The 25,034-nt window shown below is 33.7% G+C and overlaps 2 protein-coding genes across 7 annotated transcripts in view; one reads left to right on the top strand and one right to left on the bottom strand.

The window, feature by feature from the left end:
• Window positions 1-25,034, bottom strand: part of KCNIP4 (potassium voltage-gated channel interacting protein 4) — a 246,263-nt gene that overhangs the window by 6,813 nt on the left and 214,416 nt on the right. For all 4 annotated transcript variants that reach the window (XM_074229712.1, XM_074229714.1, XM_074229715.1 and 1 more), the window contains exons 3-5: window positions 23,685-23,754; window positions 14,501-14,571; window positions 4,480-4,587 (exon numbers count right to left, since the gene is read on the bottom strand). In XM_074229712.1, the coding sequence (XP_074085813.1) occupies window positions 4,480-4,587; window positions 14,501-14,571; window positions 23,685-23,754 (249 nt within the window). The remainder of the gene's footprint in view (window positions 1-4,479; window positions 4,588-14,500; window positions 14,572-23,684; window positions 23,755-25,034) is intronic.
• PACRGL (parkin coregulated like) overlaps window positions 1-25,034 on the top strand; it is an 84,679-nt gene that overhangs the window by 36,541 nt on the left and 23,104 nt on the right. The gene's annotated exons all lie outside the window — the stretch shown is intronic.

Raw genomic sequence — 25,034 nt, 5'->3', positions numbered from 1 at the left:
GGAGTTAAGTGGCTTGCCCAAGGCCACACAGCTAGGTAATTATTAAGTGTCTGAGACTGGATTTGAACCCAGGTACTTCTGACTCCAAGGCCGGTGCTTTATCCAATACACCACCTAGCTGCCCCAAGGTCAATTCTTTATCCACTACGCCACCTAGCTGCCCCCCCCCCAATCATGCTTTTGAATCATCAAAGCAGCCTACTTGGTGTCCCCAATATTCCATCTCTTATCTCTGTTTTCCCTATGCTTCATCAGTACTTCCAATGTTTAGAGACCCTGATTTTCTTCAAATTTTTGCTCAAACTCTATCTTCTAATCAGACCTTTCTTAATTCTTATCATCCAATTGGCAATGCTTACCCCAAAACATTATCTCTATCTTTAATTGCATATATATGCATATATGTTATACATATATATTAATGATATTCCTGACAAAATCTAAGCTCCTTGTTTTTTACTTTTGTCTTTGTACACTTAGCGTTTATTGAAGTGTCTGGCACATAGAAGATACCAAGTAAATTCTTAAAGATAATTTTGTTAATAAAAATATGCATAGATAAAAATTTTATTTAAGGACTGATTTAGCTGTGTTCTATAAATTTTGGCATATGATTTGTTGTTTTTATTCTCTTTAATGTATCTAATTATTAATTCTGTGATTTGTTCTTTGACTTATCATTACTTAGGCATTATTATTTAATTTGTGTCTGATTCTTTTTATTCATATTTTCCTGGCTAATTATTATGTGTATAAATAATATGGCATGTAAAAATGTTAATATTACTGCCCTTTTGCAGTTTTCTATAAGTTCTTCAACAAGTTTTTATTTTCTTTTTGGTTGATATGTTTTTATGCTGTTAATATATATGCATATTCCATTCCATTTCCATTCAGTAATCACTATGAGTATGTCAGCTCTGGTTTTTCTGAAATTTTCTTTAGAACTATAGTGTCCTCTTCTTTTTTTTTTGACCTTTTACTTTTATTTGACATTAAAACAGGCATGCTAAAAATCTGCAATTGTTGTTTTGTTATTTAAAAAAATTGGTTAGCTTTTCCATTAGCTACCATTTATCTATGAAGCCTTTAAGGATAATGTAGTATTTCTTTTTATCAAATTTTGGAGCATTAGAACCAACAAAAAGTCAGGGTGAAACTTTTTTCTAGCCCAAAGAACCTTAGAAGATTGAGATGAGAGGTCTACGACATCTAGGTAGAGACCTGTCAGAAGTACAAAGCCTGTGGTATTAGTGATGAGCCTTGGAAATGGTTACAACAGAAGCAGCCGCAGCAGCAGCAGCAGCTTTGGGAGCTTTCAGCCCATGGATTGTAAAGGGATCAGACAACTGGTCAGAGAGGAATTAGAGGGGGACCCTTTGCTGGGAATAGTGTATCAAGTACTGACTGGCAATTCTACTGTCTGTAGCAGTTCTGGGTAACAGTTACAGAGTGGAGAGGTTGATCAAAAGAAAGCAAGTGTTCTGTTCTCAATTCCAATTCTACAGGGGAGAAGGATACCTTCCTGGGTAAAGACCAAAGTATATACAGAAGAGAAAATACCTTTCTAGGAAAACACCACCTTCAAAGCACCCAAAACTTGCATAATTAGCTCCAAAAAATAGCAGCACAAAAAAGACTGAAGCTTAGTACAGTGCCTGTCTACCATCTTGTAGAGTCCATCTTTAGCATGAAGTTCAAAGTCAAGAAATTAGCTGGGAAAAATCTTTGTAGAATGATATTCTATAAACCAACCAAGCAACCAAGCAACCAAACAAACAAACAAAAAAAACCCCTTGTCCCAAAACAGCTACTTTGGTGTCAGGAAAGATCAAGACCAACTCAGAAGAAGATAATAACTTGAAAACATGTACAAGTAAAAACTCAAAGAAAAATAGTAATTGGATGAAAACAAACAAGAATTCCTAGGTAAGGTAAGAGTAGAGAAAAAATTGGAAAAAAAGAATGTGAGTGATGCAATGAATGATGAAAAGAGAATTAACAGTTTAGTAAAAGAGGCACAAAAGATATGGAAGAAAATAACTCCTTAAAAAGTAGACTAGCATAAATGAAAAAGGAGCTTAAAGAAGCTCATTGAAGAAAAAAAAACTACAGAAGTAGAAGCTAATTACTCCATGTGACATTAAGAAGTAAAATAATTTATTTTAAAAAACTGTCCTGGAAAATAGATTAAGGAGAGAGAATTTAAGAATTGTTGGACTACCCTGACCACCATGATGTAAAAAAAAAAAAAAGTATCCTTGACATTTTATTTCAAGAAATTACAAAGAAAAACTACCTTACTGTCTTAGATCCAGAAGGTAAATAGAAATTGAAAGGATCCATCAATCATAACTCCTGAAAGAAGTCCCAAAATGAAAACTCCCAGAAATATCATAAACAAATTCCAGAGCTTCCAAGACAAAGAAGAAATATTACAAGCAGACAAAGAAACAATTTAAATATCATGGATCCACAGTCAGGATCATACAAGATTTAGTTGTTTCCATATTATAAGAGTGGAAGTTTTTCAAGATGATATTCCAGAAGACAATCAAGAATAATCTACCCAGGAAAAGCTGACAATAATCCTTTGCAATTTGGAGGAAACAGAGGTCTTTCAAATATTTCTTATTGAAAGATCAGAGCTGAATAGAAATCTGACATTTAAACACAAGACTTGAGAGAAGGATAAAATGAAAGAATAATCATAAGGAACTTATTAAAGTTAAATTGTTTACATTCTTATATGGGAAGATAATACTCCTAAGATCCACCATTTTTAGAGCAGTTAGAGCAAGTCTACCTAGATAGAAGACATGGGTGTGAATTAATTATATTGGGATGATCTCAAAAATAAAAGTGATACTCTGGGAAGGTGAAGCAAAATGGAAAAAAAATTCTCATATGAAAGAGATGCAGAAAGGAAGAATTTTTTCAGCAGAGAAGGTAACAGACAAAGCTTGAATCTCACTCTCATTGGACACACACACACACACACACACACACACACACACACACACACAATCAGTTGGGTATAGAAATCTATCTTATCCAACAGAGAAATTAGAGGGGAAGGGGATAAAAAAAGAGGAGAGAGGAGTTATAAGAGAAGGGATAAGATAAACAGTAGCATTATCTATAAAAGAACAAACTGGAAATGAATTGTGTGCTCAATAACTAAGATGAATAAAACCAGGAAGTATGACTATAAACTACAATAAGGAACAAAAGATTTGAAGAATTTGTAGAAAAATTGGAAAACTGGCATGTATTGGTGCAGAGTGAAAGACACAAAACCATATAAACAGTATTCCCAATGACCAAAAATGTAAAAGAAGATACCTCTAAAAGAAAACAAGACTCAGATTAAATATAGTGGATAATATTAATTCTATTGACTGAAGTTAAAATACACTTCATGTTTTTTCAGAAAATAGTAAAATATGACATCAGAAAATAACATGTTCTGATAATTACAATTAGATGATTTTGCTTAACTATTTTTTCACATTTATTTTATTTTTAAATTATGGAATAAACCAAGTATTTCCAAAAAATAGTAGGAAAAATATAATTACACAATAAAACTGCAAATCTATTATGTACAGCTTGCCGCTTCTTTTAAATATATATTAAAGTTAACATGTAAATTTCTTTTTTTTACTTTCCCTCGACCTCCCCCTCAGATTCTCCCCTACCTTTAGTTATAAAAATTTGTGTATGTGTTTATATACATATATATGTGTGTGTGTGTGTGTGTGTGTGTGTGTGTGTGTGTGTGTGTGAAATTATTCTGTACAAACTTCTTTCTCTGAATGCAGATAGCATCTCTCTTCATTGGTCCTTTAGAGTTAATAGTTAATATGGATATTTATGATAGTCAAAATGGCTTATTAGCTCAATGTCATTCTTAAAACAATATTACTATCACTATATATGATGTTCTCTGGATTCTGCTCATTTTGCTCTTCATTATTTCATGCAAGTAATTTTATGTTTTTTCTAAGATCATCAAGCTCATCATTTCTAAAAGCATAGTAGTATTTTATCACATAACACAAGTGGTTCAGCCATGTTCTCTAGGGAGAAATTTTATTGGGAAATAATTACATTAAACCAAAATGTATCAGTATTAAAAATAAAATTTTTAAAAATGAAATAAGGTAATCCATATATTATACATGTATAGAACATTTTATAATTAAAAGCAGTAATATGGTTAAAATTCCCTTTTTTAATAAATGAACTAAATTTTTTTGTTGATCCCTAAAAATATCATCAGCTCACAAGCCAAATTCTTTGCAGAATATTTTCCCTAAGAAAAACTAATTCAATGTAATATTTTTGATTGTTAGAACAGGTATTAATTCGAGTACTGTAATTGTATAATTTAATTTAAATCTCTTCAGTGTTTAAAATGAAATTGACTCTAAGTTGAAAATATGAAACCAGCTATGCCTAGAAGATAATTATTACCTCTTTAGTTATATATCCATCTTTATTTATGTCATACAAATTAAATGCCCAGTTGAGTTTTTCTTGCACTGTCCCTCGAAGCAAAATGGAAAGACCCATCACAAAGTCCTAAAGACAGAGAAAATTATAACTTAATAGGGTACAATATAATCTAGAGAAATCAATTAGTCAACAAGTATTTTATCCAAATTGCTTAATAACCATGAACCAAACACTGTGCTAGGTCCTAGAGACACAACTAAAAAAAATGAATCAATTCCTACTCTCAAAAAGTTTACATTCTAAAAGAAAAACAGCAAGTTCACATACATAAAATATATGGACAATAAGTACAAATTAGATAAATGAAAGAGAATTAAGGAGGGAGGGGATGACTGTTAGGTGAATCAGGAGAAGTTTTCATTAGAAAGTGGTTCTTGAGTTAATGGTTAGAAAAGAAGAAGTCTATGAAGTAGAGATGAGGAGGGGATGCAATCATGGGATATGGCAAGGGCAAATGTCTAGAGATGTAGTCATTTGGAAGGAACAGAGTTAAGTTTGTATCATAGGGTATGGGAGGGAGAGCAGTAAACTGTGAAACTAGAACCATAGACTGGGATAAAATAGTGAAGGGCTTTAGCAGCTAAACAAAAGAGTTTTTATATTTCATCTTAGAGATAATCAGGTGTCACTTGGATTGATTAAAAGAGGAAATGGCATGGTCAGATCTGTGCTTGGGGTTGTTGTATGTCCTTTGTTCTCAATGTCATGATGCAAGTTTTTGGATTTAAGTGAAGGAGCTCTGTGTAAAGTCACCAGTCTCATTTTCTCTTCTAGAGTCATCTGCATACAGTGACCATATAGTGATAATGACTAGATGCAGTCGGAGATCTTGATCTTTTTAAACTAAGATTTTTCCCAGGTCTAAGTTTGACTGAGGCAAGGTTCTTGATTGAGGCTGAGTAAGAAATGAGGCTAAGAATGACCTCTTTTACTTAGTCAAAAAATTATAATCTAGCAGGGGAAGACCCTCAGGATTTCTGGCCAAAACAGAATCAATTGCTATTTACATTCACTCTGAGTCACCTGGCACAAATAATGACCAAATGGCAGTTTGGCTGTGACCTATTGTTGACCATTGAGTGAAGGTGCTTAGGAAATATCACTTTGACTTTTGCATGAAAGAATGACTGCATTGGGGGAGAAGCAGAAAGAAGGCTGTTGCAATATTCTAGGGAGAAACTATAGTAGAGGCTGTGTGAGTAGAAAGATGAGTTCAAGAAGAAAAAAGACATAGTAGAGGAGAGAAATAGCAGTATTTGGAAATTGGCTAGATTTATGGTGAGAAGTCATGGTTGTCATTGAGGTCACATGCTTGAAAGACCAGAGGAATGGGAGTGCCTTCAAGAAAAATAATGAAATTTGTAAGAGAGGTCATTTGGAGAAGAGAAGATACAGATTTCAACTTTAGATATATAGAATTTGAGATGTTTTTAAGGCATTCAGTTAGAAATACCTAATAGACAGTTGATAAAATGGGACTCTCAAAAGAATTTTCCCTGCCTCTTCTTAGGTTCCCTTCTTTGATTGGACAAGCCAAAGGTGATGTTTTGAATCCAGCCTTCTGATAGTCAAAATTATAAAAACTTTAGTGCTGGCCTCCATTTTGGGTATCTGGCTCTCTCAGGACCCCCTCCCATGCAGGCCTGCATAATCTGCAAACTTAGAGAAATATTCATAAAAATGTTTATAGTAACCTAATTCAGTTTCATTCTTTCTTAAGGACTAACTCTGAACATTATTAGGATAAACTCTGGGGTTAACACATATTTAATTTAATTATCTATTTTCAAGGCTAAAACACCCCTCCCTTGAAAGGGGCCCCTCTTCAGTACATTTAGCATCTTCTGATCCCTCTGACCTTCAATAGGTAATTAAGTGTAAATGAGCAGCATAATTGATGTAACAGAGAATTATATGTATATGCCCATACCATCTTTTATTTATATCGACAGGGTCCTTTCCCATATAAGCCCAAAGTCTTAAAATAGAGTGCATTCAGGAGGACATGGTCCATAAGTACATAGGACAAGAAGATGAATTTCGATGATGATTTGAACTTTTGGGAGGTGTAAGTACCAACATTGAAGGATCTCTTGAAATATAGAACAATAAGCCAAAATGATGACAATTGTGGTGAAAATGGTAATGAGATGTCTATAAATCTCATGCTGATTGGAATTGTTTAAGCATTGTATTACATTAAGACTCTAGTTTTAAAATCTGTAACTTTACATAATTCTTCATTTCACATTTTCAGCATAGATAGTTCATTTGATTCCATTTATTCACTTTCTTTCATTAGAATGTAAACTCCTTGTGAGTTGAGATTGCTTCATTCATTCATTGTATTTTTATCCCCAGTGCAATTAGAGTATTATTCCTGGTACAAAGTAGGCATTTAATGAAGAATAATCCTGATTGAGTTCAAAAGGATAACTTCAAATCACATAAAACAATAGAAAGACTATAAATAGATGTTAAATTATTTCAAATGGAATCAAAAACAATATTCTTCACTTTACACTTATGGGTAAAAATAATTTTTCATTTTTAACATACTTTTTTCTTTTGTGAGTAGTAAGCAAACATGGATTTCTCAATGTGCTCTCTTCTTAGTAATGGCAGTCATAGTGACATAAGACATGGATTGATGTGGGTAAAAATTACCATCTCAAAAAACATAGTTCTCTCATTGATTCAAATTCCTTCTTTCAAGAAGAATATAAAAATGGAGTGACCAGTTACTTATCTAAAGGAGCTCATCAACATGTTGGTCATTAGAACAGAGCAAAAAATATTGAGAAGCAGAGATCTAAATAATCTAAAACCTATTGTTAATTACTTAAAATGTAAAAAATAATGAAAAACCATTCAACACTGCAATAATTACTACAATTCGTATTGCATGGATTCAAATTCTCATCCTGCCATGCAAAGTCAGAGTTGAAAGGAATACACACACACACACACACACACACACACACACACACACACACACACACAAACATATATATATATATATACATATATGTATATATATATATATATATATATATATATGGAAAAATAAAACAAAAAATTAAACATCAAGCCAGGATGGTTATAATTTAAAAGGATAATTACAACTACCTGTATAATCTGTCTCACATTCAATTAGGGGAGGGAGTAACAGTTGTGTACTATGTTGCATATTCAGGGGATGACTCTTAATTTACTAGAATGACTTGAGTAAGACATATGCTTTCCCTAAGGGACTTAATAAATTGAATCCAGGCACTCTTTGGGAGAGTCACATGGAGAAAGGAACTCCAAAGTTGTGGTGGAAAAAGAAAGGCTTTGTAATACATGACATGCAAGGAAAAGTCAATTCCATCATTCTTTGGACTTTGCTTGTGATCTTAGAGCAGAATGGATCTACTCTGGATGGGATTGTTTCCTCTCTTTGACTGAAATCAGATTTTATCTCATTTCCAGTTGCAGAGTTCATTTACTCTTATATATGTTTTGCTATATTCTATGCCCTGTTTAATTTTTCCAGTTTGCAATTGCCATTTTTCTTCGATAGGATTTATTCACTGTTTTCTATTTGTGATGTTCTTTTATATAGCTAGTACTTGGTGATATAAGTTTACCTTTCAGGGAAATCAGGACAATAAATTTAATTTCTGAATTTATCATATTCCCCAGATCAGAGATATATAAAGGGAAGTAGATAGATATAATTTTAGGTTAGTATTCCTCTTGGAGAACAGGGAAGAAATTCTGCCACTTTGATTGTCTCAGACTTTGCCTGTTTTTTTCCACAAACCCCCTTTGAATTTACCAGGCAGTGTACTTAGGGCCTTAGCTCTCTGAAAAGGTGGGCCAGATGCTAGATCATATTTATCAATGAAACACATGAGCCACATATATAGCTCTATACACAGTCTTCTAAAGTGGATATATATTTTATATTGAAAATCTATGAGAAGCAGCATAATATAATGGAGTTAGAAAGCCCTGGATTCAGGTCCTGACATTAGAACCTTGTGATTTTGGACAATTCACTTAACCTTTCAAATGTTCAGAGAAACTCTCTAGAAGTTATAGATAATGACGTTTTCTACAATGCAAGTTCCCTATACTGATGAAATTTCAAGTCTGAACAAAAAAAATCCCCAAACCCCCAAAATCAGTAGTGTTATGTCTTCAAATGATATATATTTCTAAAAGGATATGTAAGTGATAATAGATAGCCTTGCAGACAATATAGCTCTAAAATTAAGGTTAGACCCCCCCCTGACCTATGCAGACATAAAGACATTTTTTCTCTTTCAACAACAGAGAATGAAAAATTGTCAATGAATACTGCTATTTGAATAGTAAAATATCTAGTGACCTATTTATAGGGGTAGCTAGGTGATCTAGTAGCTAGAATACTAGGACTAAAGTCAGGAAGACATCTTCCTGAGTACAAAATTTGGCCTCAGAAACTTACTATGTGACCTTGGGGAAGTCTCATAACCCTGCCTCAGTTTTCTCATTTGTAAAATGAGCTAGAATAGGAAATGGCCAAATATTCTAGTATCTTTGCCAAGAAAACCTTGAATGAGATCATGAAGAATCAGACATGACTGAAAAACAACTAAACAATACCACACTTCATCTTTCAACCTTTTATAATATGATGTTTACCCTCCCCTACAAGTGGTAATTCTCTCTTAATGGTTATTAGTAATCTCCTAAATTCTAAATAGAATGTCCCTTTCTCAACCCTAATTCTATTTGACATTTCTCTAGACCACTCTCTTCCCCCCTCCCATGACAATATAACTTGAGAGTGACCTTTGAATTTTTCTTCTCGCCTTAACCTTCTAACCTTGGTTCAAGTCCATATCACCTTGCATCAAAACTATTGTAATATCCCTCTTATTAGTCTTCCTACTAATATTCCTTTTCCTTTTATTTCTTCCTACTTAAATTCCTTATATTCCTTCTTACTTATATTCCTTTTCTAATCCATTCAACCCATTATTGCTAAAAAGGAAAATAAAAATCATCCTAAGGCTATGATATAACTTTACTTCAAAATTTTCTGCTGAAAATCTATTGTGTCAAGGGAAGGAGGGAGAAAAATTGTAAAACACAAAACTTTGCAAAAAATGATTGGTTAAAACTACCATTGTATGGAGTTGGAAAAACAAATAAAATATTTATATAAAAATCCATTTCCTTTACACCAAAAAACTCTTCAGTCTGGCAATTAAAGATCACCATAATCTGACTTTCACTTGTCTTTCCAAATTTATCACCTATTATTGCTTCTGACATTCTACATTTCTGTTACTTTAATCTTCCAAATATTTTTCCAAATCAGAATTTTGTTTCTTTTCTCTATGTAGTATAGACTGTCCCTTAGACCTAAAAACCTAATCTTTCTTCACCTCTGTCCATCCTTCAAGGGCCAATTCAAATGTCAAATGTTATTTAAAGTCTTTCTTGATGCATACAATTTTGAACAATCCCTTCATATATTTTGCTTTATGAGCATGCTATATTCTTACAGTTTATGTTATAAATTCTTTGAATGCAAAGATTTTTATTTTTATATTCTTAGAGCATCATGTAGTACTTTTACATAGTAGGAAGTTTATTTTTGCATAATATCACTACATCAATTCAGTTCGCTAATGTCAAAGTTGCTCCTTTCAAGACTCTTTTCAATTCCATTTTCCAAATTATCCTTTCCCAAGCATATTTGTTGTCCATTCCAATAGGGATGGGAGAGGAATTTATTCCCATTCTATGGTTTTCTTGGAGGCAATGACTCCTAATTTCTGGGGACTCTTTATTAGGAACCCATACAGAGTACAGGTTAAACTAGACTTGGCTAGATGCAGATAGAGTTTGCATTATAGAAACATCAATAGAGCCATTCCTAAATTCTTACTAATGTAGTTGCTAGTTGCACTAAGATCAGTCATTGATTATGGTGGAGTCAGATTAGAAATCTCTGCCAAACCTATCGTCAATAGAAATGAATCATTCATGATATTAAGATCAGGTATAAGGCAGAAATTCTTTGAAATATGGCTGTTTCAGAGCCCTTGGACACTGACAGAGGGGAAAACTCGGTAGCTTAGTAAAACATGACTGTATTACTTCATTGTGAAAAAGATGGTTGACTGTGCAATTTGTAGAAACATCTAAAGGGATACTGTCAGATATACCAGCATGATGGGATAGAAAAATGTTCATTAAGCATTAATTATGTACCAATGACTAGGTTGACTACTGAGATTGCAAATGCAATGTATTCCTTGCTCTTATGTAGTTCTCATTCTGATAAGAAAAGTAAATGATTTGGAGATGACTAAGAAATGTTGTTTCCCTGATTCTGGGCAAGATTCAATAAAAGCTCACCTATTGGAACCCAAGATTTCAAGGATGGGAACCTAAGTTCTATTGGTTAAAACACCACTTCTTCCTCATCAAGCGCCTTCTTCATCTGTATGCTCTGAAGCTAGCCAGTTACATTAGAAGACAGATATGGACCTCTAGCACTAATCAGTTTTACCCCTATTTTAATAACATCTGAGGTTATGCATTCTTCTCTGCATGATACAATCTCTATTTCAATAAACAGTTACTTAAAAATGAATTTCTACCTTCTTTTGTGCTGATGTAAAATGGGAACTCAATGTAGCCTAACTCATTTTTGCTCCTAGGTTTTCTGCATAGTAATTGAAATCTGTCAAGCAGGAAGTTGCAAGCACTTGCCAAAAACTCAATTTGCTTTCAAGAGTACTTGCATTTGTACCTTCTTAGTTTTATCTGTGAAGGGACTGGTTCATTTGCTTCCCAGTGCACAAAACTGCTGAGAAGCTTTAGGCATAAACTTTTCTGAACTCTAATTTGATTCCTATATTTTTAACTCATGCACCTTAAATAAAAAGAAAAAAAAAAGGAGATTTTTTTGTTTTTGTTTTACAGAGGTGGGATTGTATTAGCCCTCTTCCTTTTGAGACATTAATGAGCATGAATCACTCCCTCCTCTTCCCTTTGTAGGGCATCCCAATATGCTTTCCAGAAGTAAAAAGGTGGGTAAAAACGGTCCTTCTGTTCCTTTCTCAGGTTGTCTGTTCAGACTAGTCTTCTGGTGTGTGTGTGTGTGTGTGTGTGTGTGTGTGTGTGTGTGTGTGTGTGTGTGTGTGTTTGTGAAGCGGACAGTATCTTTATCAGTTCTAGAAACACAATACATGTATCTTTTGCCCTATTTATCATAGATTATATAAAGATGGAATTTAAAACAAAATCCTTTCTTAGATGAATTCAGCTCCTATTTTTATCTTTTGATAGTATTTATGTTATATTTAGCAACATTTTAAAAATTGAAGGGAATATTCTATTAACATATTTCATTATCAGTAAGCCAAATTTGCTCTCCCCCCATATCTAGCTTCTCTAGCATTTTAACATGGTTTATACTCAGTACCATATGTAAAAACACATTTAACATCCCATGAGCAAGGTTAGTATTGAAAATCTCACTAAGTAAATATGAGTGATGGCAAAGGATGTTGAGATATGTAGCTATCATTTTTTAAATTTCTGGAGCAGTATAAGTGCAACTGTTTTATATTTTATGGAAGCAATGGCATCAGGAGGGATGGCAAAGAAATGATCCTGAGAGGTATTTGAAAGAGATGTGGGGAAATGGTGTCCAGTGGGCATTTCAGGCAAAAGCTTAATCCACCAGAGGTAAAAGATCCAAAAGCAAAGGGACTAGGGGAGGTGAGCTTCAAATATTGGTGAATGTTTCCCAGCTGTGAAATTCAGCATTAGTGGATGGAGTATTTTTTCTTCTCTTCCTAAGAGTTGGTGCATACTCTCTAACTATGAAATATTATAGATGAGTAGTTCCTTCTCTGCACCTCTTCCAACTTTTGTTCCTTTATACAGATATGAAAAAAGTTTTGCATTTTTCTGTTGATCTACTTTGCTCCTTTCCAACCCTTAATACCCCCCCACTGCTGATATTATTTTGGGGAGTCTGATTTGCAATTATAAATGCATGTTTTCAGTGACTTCAGGCATGTCTTTAATTCTGATCAGGATGTGTGTACTGAGCTGGAGAACGCAACTCTGAAGTGATTTTATATTTCACATTTTATAGCCAAAAGTCCTATTACTCTGGTTTAATGGGAAAAAGATTACCTGGGGTCATCAAAATCTATTTATGCTTATAATTTCATGTTCTCTGGTCTTCTGTCTCCTCATTTCAATAGAAAATTAGTTAATGAAACAGCAGTGGTGGTGGTGGTGGTGGTGGTAGAGGGAGGGGAATGTCTTTATCATCTCCACAAATATACAATGAATGAGAAGATTCCACATGATGTAATGGCTATTCACTGCTTCTCTGCTTCAGTAAGTCTTTTAATTTTATTGTAGTTACTGGTTATAGCTCTTTTGAAGAGTTCCTTTGACTGTAAGCTCCTTGAGTGTATGCCTTTTATCTTTCTCTATATTCCCCATACTGCAGGTGGCAAACATTTAATAAAAGTTAGATGACTGAATCACTTTGGGAGGGAGGCATCCCATTCCCTGAGATTATGACTAAGTTTCATAGGTTTCCTTGCCCCATGAAAAAGGGCAGAGAATAAAGGAAGGAAGTGGGGGTGGGTGGGAGGAACTAGAGTCGAAAGTCCTTCCTCTTATCCAAAGTGACATGTGAATCTTTGATCCAGTCACACTCCTAAATAGAGACCTTTTTGAAATGCAATTCAAGACATTCATTTACCCTTCATGGGAAGATATTTCCTATATAGTAGACACTGTCTCTGATCTAAAGGAATTTACAGTCATATTTGTAAGGAAATAAGGTAAGCCTTAAAAGCAAGACAGAGAGAACTAATGGTTACAGAAATTGACCTACATTTTCCCCCTTTTCACACTGTTTTCTGTACCTAGAATGCCCCTCTTCCTTTGATGAAAAACTGTTCCTGATTTCAGTCATGTCAGTTGTGACTAAATCTTTTCTCAATGATCCCATTTCCATCTTTTAAGGACTCAAATAACACCATGTTCAAGAAGCTTCTTGGACTCCCCATGCAAGCATTTGCCTTGTGTACTATCTTTCTCATGCAGTATTATATATTGTAATTATTTGAGTTTGTATCTCTGTCCCCTACTAAAGACAATGTCAACTTGGATATATTTTCCCTAGTACCTGTTATATTACTCTATGTACAGAAAAGCATGAATTAATGTCTAGGCTTGCATTTCACAAAGGTCTCATTTTAGGAGTGTGGCCTGGATTTAACCATCTTATAACTAGAATAATACAGCAATATAGGAAATATTAGAATGAATCGTTGCCCCAGTCATGCAGTAACAGTACTGCCATTTTTGTCTCTTCCAACTCTCTCTACTCTGTCATAACCTTCTCCTCTAGGATCCCTTCATTTTGCCTGTCAGTGTTTCATTGGCAGTCATTTTCTCAGTTAACATCATTTTCCTAGTTGCTGGAAACCTAGAATGCTTTCTTGTTTCATCTGCCATCTATCTACATTTTACTCTCTTTCTAGGTGTGCTGGACTCCACAAATTAAGATGTCTTTGAAGCTTTTGAGTAACTTTGCTATTAAGGAGCTTCAGTCCTAGGGGATTCATTAACTAAGGCTTTACAGTTCTAAAAGGAGACTTCCCTCAAATGGCTATTACTAATGAAATTAGGGGACTTAACCTTTTTCCATGCCAGAGAGATTTGAAGTGTTAGAAATCTAATTAACTGTAGATTGTAATTTTTATTGCTGTTGAGTGATACATAATTTAAAAGTGTCTTGAATTTGTGTTGAAAAACAGATTCCTGTACATCATTTTTCTTGTTTTTGCTTTTCCATACTCAAAAAAAAGTAGTGAAAGTTTCGAATGACCAATGTTTAGGAAGTTTTAAATTAAAGCATCAATGGTCAGGACTTCTTGTTTGTCATTGGACTTACCTCAAAGCTCACAGATCCATTGTGATCTGTATCAAATGCATTGAACAGAAAATGTGCATATGTTGTCGAATCTGAAATTTAAAAAAAAGGAAGAAAAATATGCTTGATTAGGCAAATTTTTAAAAATATAGTTTGCAGACCTTTTAATTTACCCATAAAATAAATAGTTAATCTGTAAAAATTTCCCCCTTCACTTACATTGTACCACAATTAAGACTTCAGTAAGCAAATGACTAGAAAATGGGGTTTTCTGATGAATTGAATTTAACCAGGATCCCATTTAATTTTACCATGTATAAAAGTAAATCTTTGTAAAATCATTCAATTAAGAATGTGGATTTGGGCCTGACTGGTGATTTATAGGGAAATTCTTATGAGAAAACTCTCTCTGCCATGCAGTTTGGTACCTTCTCCTTAACTGGTTCTACTGTAATTCCCACAGAAGTTATTTCAAAATTGTCCGCTCTCAAACCTCCCATACTAGCCCTACTCCTAACTATTTCAGCTGATGATTTCACCTCATATTTTACCAAAAAAAGTTTTTATCCATCTCTACATTGCAAAACCCATTTGCATCATGATCCATACTGTCTTCCTTCTAACTTCTGATGAACACTTGGCCTTTCTCTTTAAAGACCCTGGATTTCATCCCTTCTAGACTTTTCCCAGCGGGTAGCATCTACAATCACTCCCTTTTAAATATCTCTGGGATCTACTATTTCCCAGATGCCTATAAATATAGGTAGGTCTCCTCCCACCTTCAAAAAAGTTTCACTTGGCACTTTTCCCTACTCCCTCAAACTATCTAAATCCTCCCCCCCTTTTTTTTAATAGTCAAGCTCTTAGAAAAAGCTGTCTCCCCTCATTGATTCCAGTTATTCTCTTCCCACTCCTTTCCTTGGTAACCTGATTTCTGACTTTATCATTCAACTGAAACTGTTCTCTCCAAAGTTAACCAAATGGAAACCTTATTGCTTTTCCTAAATCATCATCATTTTTGACCTCTCTGTAGCATTTTATTCTGATGATAACTCACTCATCCTGGACAATTTTACCTCTGCATTTTGAGGATACTGTTCTCTCTTGGTTCTTCTCCTGTGTCAGAATCATCATCCAAAATGAAAGCTTTATCTATTCCCCAATGTTCTATCCTCATTCTATCTCTTGATGATCTTATCTGCAGATTATCATCTCTATATAGATGAATCCAAGATATATTTACATATGTATATATATGAACATATACATGCATGCGCATCTATCTATGTGTGCATGCATAGATACATAATTTATCTCTCTCCTTAGCTCTAGAATTTGACTTCACTGAAAACTTAGTGGATGTTTGGAAATAGAAGTCCTACAAGGTATCTCAGGTTTTCTATATGCCTATAAATACATCTTCCTTCCTTTTTCTCTGGTTAGGAAGCCATCATTCTTCTGGTCACATAGGTCTGCAGTCTTGTAGTACTGCTTTGCTTCTCTCTCTCACACTAATCAGTTTTCAAGTTATGTTCATTTTATATCCATGACACCTCTTGGCTCCATCTGCTTCTCTTCTCACAAGCCCTAAGTCAAATCCTATTAGTCTCCCTGCCTCTAGTCTTTTCTCTTTATAATTCATTTTCCAGATGCCAGCCACATATTTTTCTCTTTTTTTAATAGAATTTTCCCCAAATATATGTAAAGATAGTTTTCAACACTCATTTTTGTAATATTTTAAGTTTCAAAATTTTTTCCTTCTCTCCTTCCCTTCCTTTTCACCCTTCCAAAGATAACAATCTGATATGTGTTATACATTTACAATCATATTAAATATATTTCCATATTAGTTATGTCAGCAACATATTTCTGAAATACTATATTACTCCTCTACTCAGTAAACTGCACTGGCTCCTGTAAATTGAATTTTAAAATGATGATATTTGGCCTTCATTCTCAAAGAAGACCATAGCATCAGAGAGGTGTTGTCAGGACATCAATTGGATTTAAGAGAGGAGGTGTTGTGCTAAGTCACCTTCCTAACTTTCTCCTCCAGAGCCATCTGGGTCCACTGACCAGATTTGAATCAGGGCAACTGAAGAGAGCCTTAGTTACAAGGCAATCAGGATTAAAACACTTGCTCCAAAAATCTGGGACACTAATACATTATTGGTGTGGAGCTGTGAACCCATCTAACATTTCTGGAGAGCAATTTGGAATTACGCCCAAAGGGCAATAAAAATGTGCACACCCTTTGATCCAGAAATACTGGGTCTATATCCTGAAGAGATCATGAAAAAGGGTAAAAACATCACTTGTACAGAAATAATCATAGCATCCCTGTTTGTGGTGGCAAAGAATTGGAAATTGAGTGAATGTCCATCAGTTGGGGAAATGGCTGAACAAATTGTGGTAGAAGTATGTTATGGAATGCTATTGTTCTAGAAACCAGGAGGGATGGGAATTTAGAGAAGCCTGGAAGGATTTGTATGAACTGATTGCTGAGCAAGATGAGCAGAACTATAACATTGTACACCATAACAACAACATGGGGGTGATGATCAATCTTAATGGACTTGCTCATTTCATCAGTGCAACAATTGGGGACAATTTTAGGGAATCTGTAATGGAGAATATCATCTGTATCCAGAGAAAGAATTGTGGAGTTTAAACAAAGACCAAAGACTTTTATCTTTAATTTTTTTTAAAAAGTTATCTTATTATGTAATTTTGCTATCTCATATTTTATTTTTTCTTTAAGGATGTGATTTCTCTTCTAACACATTCAATTTTGATCAGTGTATAGCATGGAAACAATGTAAAGGCTATCAGACTGCCTTCTGTTGGGGGGGAGGGAAGTGAGATTGGGGGGAAAATTGTAAAATTAAAAAAAACAAAAAGAAGGAGCATAAATTATAAATTAAAAAAGACTTGCCCAAGATTACCTGAGGTCAAATTTGAATTTAGGTCCTCCTAATTTCAGGGTCAGTACTCTACCCAATGTGCCTAAATAATAATTAGATCAATACAACATAGCTTTTGCCCTTCATAAAGAAATTCATCTTTTAATGAAATCTAAATTCAGTGCCCAAGTGATCAGAGTGTCTATTTGAGAAAATTGTCACATACTCAAACAAAACCATCAATGAAGATAAAGTTTCATTTATTAATGTTACATGGCTTCTCTTTGGGACCCAGGAAACCTAACCATCAAACTATAACACATTCATATTGACATTTCAAATTTGAATTACAGAGAGAACATACATAAAATGATAACTCCTTGAGAGCTGTCTAGTGTATCATAAAACATTTTATATAATAATATATTAAATGATATTTCTCCTAATGTAACCTTTAATTAGACTCCTTGTGGAACTAATTTAATATGTCTTCCCAAGGTGCTTACTTTAGCAAGAGATGACTACGGCACTGGGTTAAACTCAGAATATTTGATCTGCTGTAAACAAAAAATTAAATAAAGTTGGCATAACTTTCTATGTGATAATGAATACCGATATCAGCTGTTGTGATAAGAGGGTACTAAGTCATGTAACAGTGCTACCAAAAAGAAGACAAAAGATTTCTTTTTCCATGTGCCAGCTATCAGGCTCAACTACCTATTCTCATTCCCAACAATAATGCCAAAATTCTATATCCAAAGTGCCAAAGTTCCCTTAACTGAATGGCATCAGTGAGTTGCTTAAGTTTCCTTTACTGACTCAGAAGAACCAAATCTATAGGATCTTGGAATGGACTCCATAGAAGAGACCTTGGAACTTATCCCTCATCTTATAGACAATGAACCTAAAACTCAGAGAGGAGCTTACTTGACTAAGGTCACCAAAAATCATATTTCCAGTTAGATGTTTTTTCCACTACCCCTATATGTTAATAGCAATTCACATGCCCCTTGAAAAAACACTGATATCTCTATCTCTATCTATCTCTATCTCTATCTCTATCTATCTCTATCTCTATCTCTACATCTATATTTATATAGATGTAGAGATATAGATATATCTAGATATTTGTATATTTCTTATACAATTAACCATATTATACATTTAATCATAGACATGATCTGAAAAACTTAGACTATGGACTATAGATTTCATGAGTCAGTTAGTGTAAAAAGCAAGAAACTTAATTATAACTGACATTAAAATTTAGAGCATTCAATTCAGTTGAACATTGATTAAATAGCAGAACCAAGAATGTTTTAACTGTTATTATTATTATAAAAGCTCATCCCCCCATCTACTGGTCTATGTGTAAGAGTAGAATTAGAGGGGTGGCTGGGTGGTGTAGTGGATAAAGCACCAGTCTTGGAGTCAGGAGTACCTGGGTTCAAATCCGGTCTCAGACACTTAATAATTACCTAGCTGTGTGGCCTTGGGCAAGCCACTTAACCCCATTTGCCTTGCAAAAAGTAAAACAAAACAAAACCTAAGAGTAGAATTAGGGAGGTAGCTAGGTGGCTCAGTGGAGAGAGTACTGACCTGGAAGTCAGGAGTACCTGGGTTCAAATCCATTCTCAGACACTTAATAATTGCTTGCCTGTGTGACCTTAGGCAAGTTACTTAACCCCATTACCTTAAACAAATAATTTTTTTTTTAAAAAGAGCAGTATTAGGTACTGGGGATATGGAGCCCAAATTAAAACAGTCCCTGTCCTGGAGAAGTTTAGTAGGAGGCAGAAAGGGGAGGAAAGAAACATGTAAATAGATAAACAAAATCAAAAGTAATGGGGGGAAGATGAAGTTAGCCAAAGCACTTTATGAGTATCTGAGGAAAGAAATAACAGAGAATGAGGGAATAATTCAAGGAGTAGATGGTGCCTGACTTGAGTCTAAGGAAGAAAAGAGACCAAAAAGGAAGAGATGAAGAGAGGCAGAGGGGAAAGCTTGTTTGTATGGATGTGGAAGGTAGAGATGGAATGTAAAGGTCAGGGAAGAACTGGTTATAGTGGAGCTTTGGAGGGATATCCAAGGCTATGTCTATACATAAGACTTCATAGGATCAGATATTTGATGATGTTTGTCCTTCATTCTCAAAGAAGACCATGACATCATAGAGGTGATGCCATCATAAGCATATGAACTGAATTTGAGTAAAGGGGGGGGGGTTGTTCTAAGTCATTAGCTCAATTTCCCCTCTAGAGCCATCTGAGTCCAGTGGCCAGATAGGAATCAGGATGACTGGAGATAGCCCTGGATGTGAGACAGTCAAGGTTAAGTGACTTGCCCAAGGTCACAGAGCTAGTAAGTATCAAATGTCTGAGACTGCATTCAAACTCCTATCCTCCTGACTCCAAGGCCAGTCCTCCACCCATTGAGCCACCTAACATATTTAGAGCAGGAAAGGATATTTTAGTGGCCAGACCATTTTATAAGTGAGAAAAATGAGACACTACAGAAAGATTAAGCAATTTTCATAGTGCCATGAAGCTAGTGAGATTCTGGACAAGATTATAACTCATCTTTTTAGACTCCAATTCCAGCTCTCTTACCATTGTACTATCTAGCTGTTTCTCCTTTTAAGTTAATACATAGTTCAAATCCAGTCTGAGACAATTACTAATTGGATGACCCTAGGCAATTCATTTAACTTCTCTGCCTCAATTTCCTCATTTGTAAAGTGGCAATAATGATAGTACTTACCTTCTAGGATTATTGTGAGGATAAAATGAGATAATTTTTAAGGAGCTTTGTAAACTTTAAAGGGCTTTATAAATACTAGTTATTATTATTGTATTGTTGTTAATAACAATAATTAGATATGACGGGAAAAGTGGTTGTTTGTATTCACTACCATTACTTTATCCTTTTGAATGCTGGGAGTAGAAATATCAATGCAGCTACCAATGGGGCTGAGTTAATAAGCTACTGAGTTGTTTCTAATTTGACTGTAGGTATGAATTAATTATCATTTGATGCTTAGGGAAATTTGGGGAACACTGAGCCAAAAATCACAAGGAACGGGCTTGAGCTCTACCTCTATCACTCATTAGCTGTATGATCTTGGGAGTGTGACTTCACCTCTCTGAAGTTTAGTTATCCTACCTGTAAAACAGATAACAATATTTGTATTTCCTACCTCCATGAGTGTATTCTGAGATTTACAAAAGACATAAGTACAAAATCTTTGGTAATTACAAAACTACTCTAAAGCAACATTAGTTATTACAGTTGTCGGATACATTATTATTCTATGCCCTGCAAATAGAAAGCAGATGATAAATGTATGTCAAATGAATAAATGAATCCATAACAAGCACAGGGTAGCAGTGAATCAAGAAGTTGAAACTTAGAAGGGCTAGTAAAAAGTGACATGGACTAACAGATTTTAGAAACTATACAAAATAAATAATATACATATAACAGGACATACATTGGTTAGAAAGGTGAAAACATATTTCTCATTTTATGGCTTTTTGTAGATTTCTCTATGTTGCTATTCTCTCATTTGTTTTTATACTAGGAAAACTTCACTCATTTTCAATGTATCTCTTAGTTTATTCTAGATATTTTGATGAGCAGAAAACTAGATAATTCTCATGTCATGTTCTTACAGACCCTTATCTGTTCCCAACTCTGCTCCATACCCACAACTCATTTATGAACATAAACAAAATGGATAAGTGACCTCTACATTCCTACTATTATCTGTTCTCAAAAGCCAACATACCAACATCTCCGAAGTCCATGAACTTTTGAAAGCTATACTCTAAAAACATATCAACAAATCTCATAAACACTGTGCAGGTCTCATATCTTGAGACAGTATAAATCATAAGATGCTTTAAACATTAAATAATATTGCATTATGACTTTTGATCCTATACATGTGGATATTATATATATATGATATTCTTACACACATAATAAATTTATTTTATGTAATTATATATAATTATATATGATATGCTATAATATATGCTAAATTTGTAGTATAATTATATATTGTATATAAGTGTATTATAATATATAATTATATATCATATATATAGTATATAAGTGTACTTATACTATATTGTATATAAATGGTTATTTATATATACACCTAGGGTATGTATATACACTTTTATATGCATGCATGTATATTATACAAAGATTTAAGTATTAGAGCTTAAAACTGCATGGAGATTTTTTTGATACTATCTATCCATGCACAAAATTGTGCAGGAAATAGAAATCACAAACATATATAACACATATTATGTGTATATATATATATATATATATAATACAATAGACATATGCTATATATAGATATAATGTAGGATCATATTTTACTATGCATATACTGTATTATTTATGCTGTAATATATACATCTACATATACATATGCTCATATACTCAAATATATGTAGGTACACAAACATATATATATCTACATTTACATATATATATATATATATATATATATATATATATCTCTCCATATATATAATTTTTATTCTTCCCTCTTTGGTCTTGTCAGGATCAAGAATTGAAAAAATAGTTAAAATAGTTCATGAAAACCATCCAAAGAGGGGATTTTATAGGTCAGGGAGAAATTACTGCCATTTGAATTTTCTTCCTTAAAATGTACTTTTCCTTTGTTAGCATTATAGAAAATATGGTCAATCAGAATCAATCTTTTAAATTACAAGTCATGATTCTTTTAAAAATTCATAGTTATCAGTAAGAGAAAATATTTGTGAATTTATGTATTTTGATTAACATGAACAAAGAATTTTTAAAAGCAAAGAAAGTGGTTTTCTTCTTATCTATTGGATTTTTTAATATGAAATCTCTTTGGGACTATATATTAAGGGACTATATATTAAGTAGGGCATCCATAATGTAGAAATACTGTTTTTTCCAAAATAAAGATGAAATTTTAATGTGATGCTGGATTAAACTTGTTTCATGTAATAACTTTATCCATTACTTATAAGCAATAAAAAGTTTTCCATTTGTGTTTGTGGGCTATAACAATTTACAGGGAAATGTATGTGAATACATGAGTAGAGAAAGAATATATGATACTTTCAATAATTTTCAGAGTGTAAAATAATTTTAAAATTATATGTGAAAATGATATGATATTTTAATGGATCTTTTATAATGCTTAGAGCTCACATTTCTCTTGGGCTTTAGAATTTGTAAAGTGCTTTCTCTGTAACAACAGTAATGAGATTTTTTTAGTTGAGGAAACTGAGGCTCAGAGAGATTAATTGGATTGTCTGTAGTCATACAGATCATTAAATAACATAGTTGGTATCTAAATCTAAATCTCCTGTTTGAAAATTTGGTATATTCAATTCCATGTTAAGACAGTTAGGTGGTGCCCTAGATCACAAAGCACTGAACCTGGTGAAGAGAAACCCAAGTTCAAATATCACCTCAGACACTAGGTATGGGAATCTGGGCAAGTCCATTTAAACTATGGTTACCTCAGTTTTTTTCAACTGTAAAAAAGTAAAGATAATAACACCTCTGCCTCTAAGGTTGTCATAAGGACCAAAGATAATATTTGAAAAAGTGCTTAGCTTGGTCCCTTGTCCATAGTAGGTGTTGCATAAATGGTTATTCCTTTCTCAGTTCTTTTGTTGGTGTTAGAACATATGACCCAACAACAGTCAGAAGGTTAATTGTGATATATTGGAATTTTATTGCTTGATTTAGTTACTAGATTTTGGGAGATCTGATTAAGTATTTTATATATATACAGTTAAGCAGGGGTTCACTCAAACTGACTCTGGAAAACTGTTAAATTTGTTGTGAGAACAATTATACCTTGGAAATCAGTGAATGCTACAAATCAGGATTCGATTTATCATTTTCTTAATGTCTAGACTTAAAATGATGGAGAAAATGTTAATTATGCAGGTTATACTTAAAGACAAAATAATTACAAAAAGAACTAACCATGTTTCAAGATTCATATGTGTGATATATTTCCTTACCACCATCATTAAAATCATCAAAGTACTTAATAAATAGATTCTTTCTCTTTTTTTTAAAATCAAAATCAGTATTAAGAGTAGGTCTAACTACTCATGTATTGGTATCACTGGTGACTGCTATATATTATTTAAATATACACAATCATTTTTAACAACCAGAGGGACATGAGGAAGATCAAAATTATGTTCCAAATTACAGCTGGAATGCTCATTTTCAGAGCATGTTAACAACTCTACATTTGTACTTACCTCCCTGTGGAAAGAACTGAGAGTAAATCTCTTTGAAGGTTTCTTCATTAACAACACCACTGGGGCATTCCTAAGGAAAGTTACAGAGAGGCAGTATGAGCAATGATCCAATACAAAAAATGAATTTTTTGCACTTTTCTTTGGGAAGGGAGTACAGAGTTATCCATGCTGTGAATCTTTTCTACTAGAAAAATTAAAGCATAACATCTATTTGGAAGGAAGATAACAGTCAATACAAATGTCAATGAGCCACACAGAGACAGAATGATATAGTTGAAAGGTTATTTGTACCAAAGTCAATTAGACCTGGATTCAAACTGGCCAGATACATACTGGCTGTGTGACTCAAGGCAAGTCACTTAACCTGTCAGTATTTTAGGAAATTCTATAATACTTCAAGTTGCAAGAAAGTACTAAACTGCATTGGTAGATGAAGTTTTCTCAACCAGGAGTCCCTTATACTAATGAAAACAGGCCTAGTCCCTCTTGCTATGAATTATACCATATGTTTGGGTCATAGAGAATGAAATATATATATATTATATAATTTATTTACATGATTTTTGACATTAGCTTACTAAAGAAATTCTTCCATCATGTTATATTATATCAATATATCCCTTTAGTAAAAATGACAATCTTCAGGACCTAAAAAAAGTTTTCAAGTATACAAGAAGGGTATGAGGCTGTCTACATAGAAATGACTAATTCAGATTTTTTTGGTCAAAATAACTTTTTGATACTTGACTCTATGACAGGAATAGAAATCTTGACTGGGGCAAAAGAAAACCTCCATCTGAATCCCTACCTTCTGAAAGAGTCTTTTCTTAGTTCCTTCTATCCCCTTTCCCCTTTCCCCTTTGGCCCTCACCAATGTCTTCACTTAGAGATCATCTCCCATTTATACTCTGTATATCTCCCTCAATAGAATACAAGTTCCATGAACACTTGGATTGTTTTTTCCCCCCTTGCCTTCCCCCAATACTTAATCCAGTCCCTGGAACATAGAAATTGTTTAATAAGTGTTTGTTGATTGATAAACTTTTACATATTGAAAACATGGTTCAGTGACTATATCAATACAAACCATCTGTTTATGATAGCAATAAAAGAACAAATTTGATAGATCTTGGTTAAGTGGTGATGAGTTTATGGAGGTTCAGAGACAGTAGCTTTCAAAGGAGTAGAAATGTTAGCAAGAAGTGAGAATAATTGCTGAAGACATGCAAAAGTTTATAGTGTCACCTAGTCTTCTCAAGTACTTTTGTTATTGTTTATACGATCACTACCGTTATTAGCATAAAGAAACAATATTTTAAAGTAATACTATATAGGAGGTAGTATAAATAG

The sequence above is a fragment of the Macrotis lagotis genome, chromosome 3 (genome assembly GCF_037893015.1).
Source record: "Macrotis lagotis isolate mMagLag1 chromosome 3, bilby.v1.9.chrom.fasta, whole genome shotgun sequence".
Classification (NCBI taxonomy): domain Eukaryota; kingdom Metazoa; phylum Chordata; class Mammalia; order Peramelemorphia; family Peramelidae; genus Macrotis; species Macrotis lagotis.
Note: the sequence above shows the minus strand (reverse complement) of the source record. Positions and strands in the feature narration are given on the sequence as shown.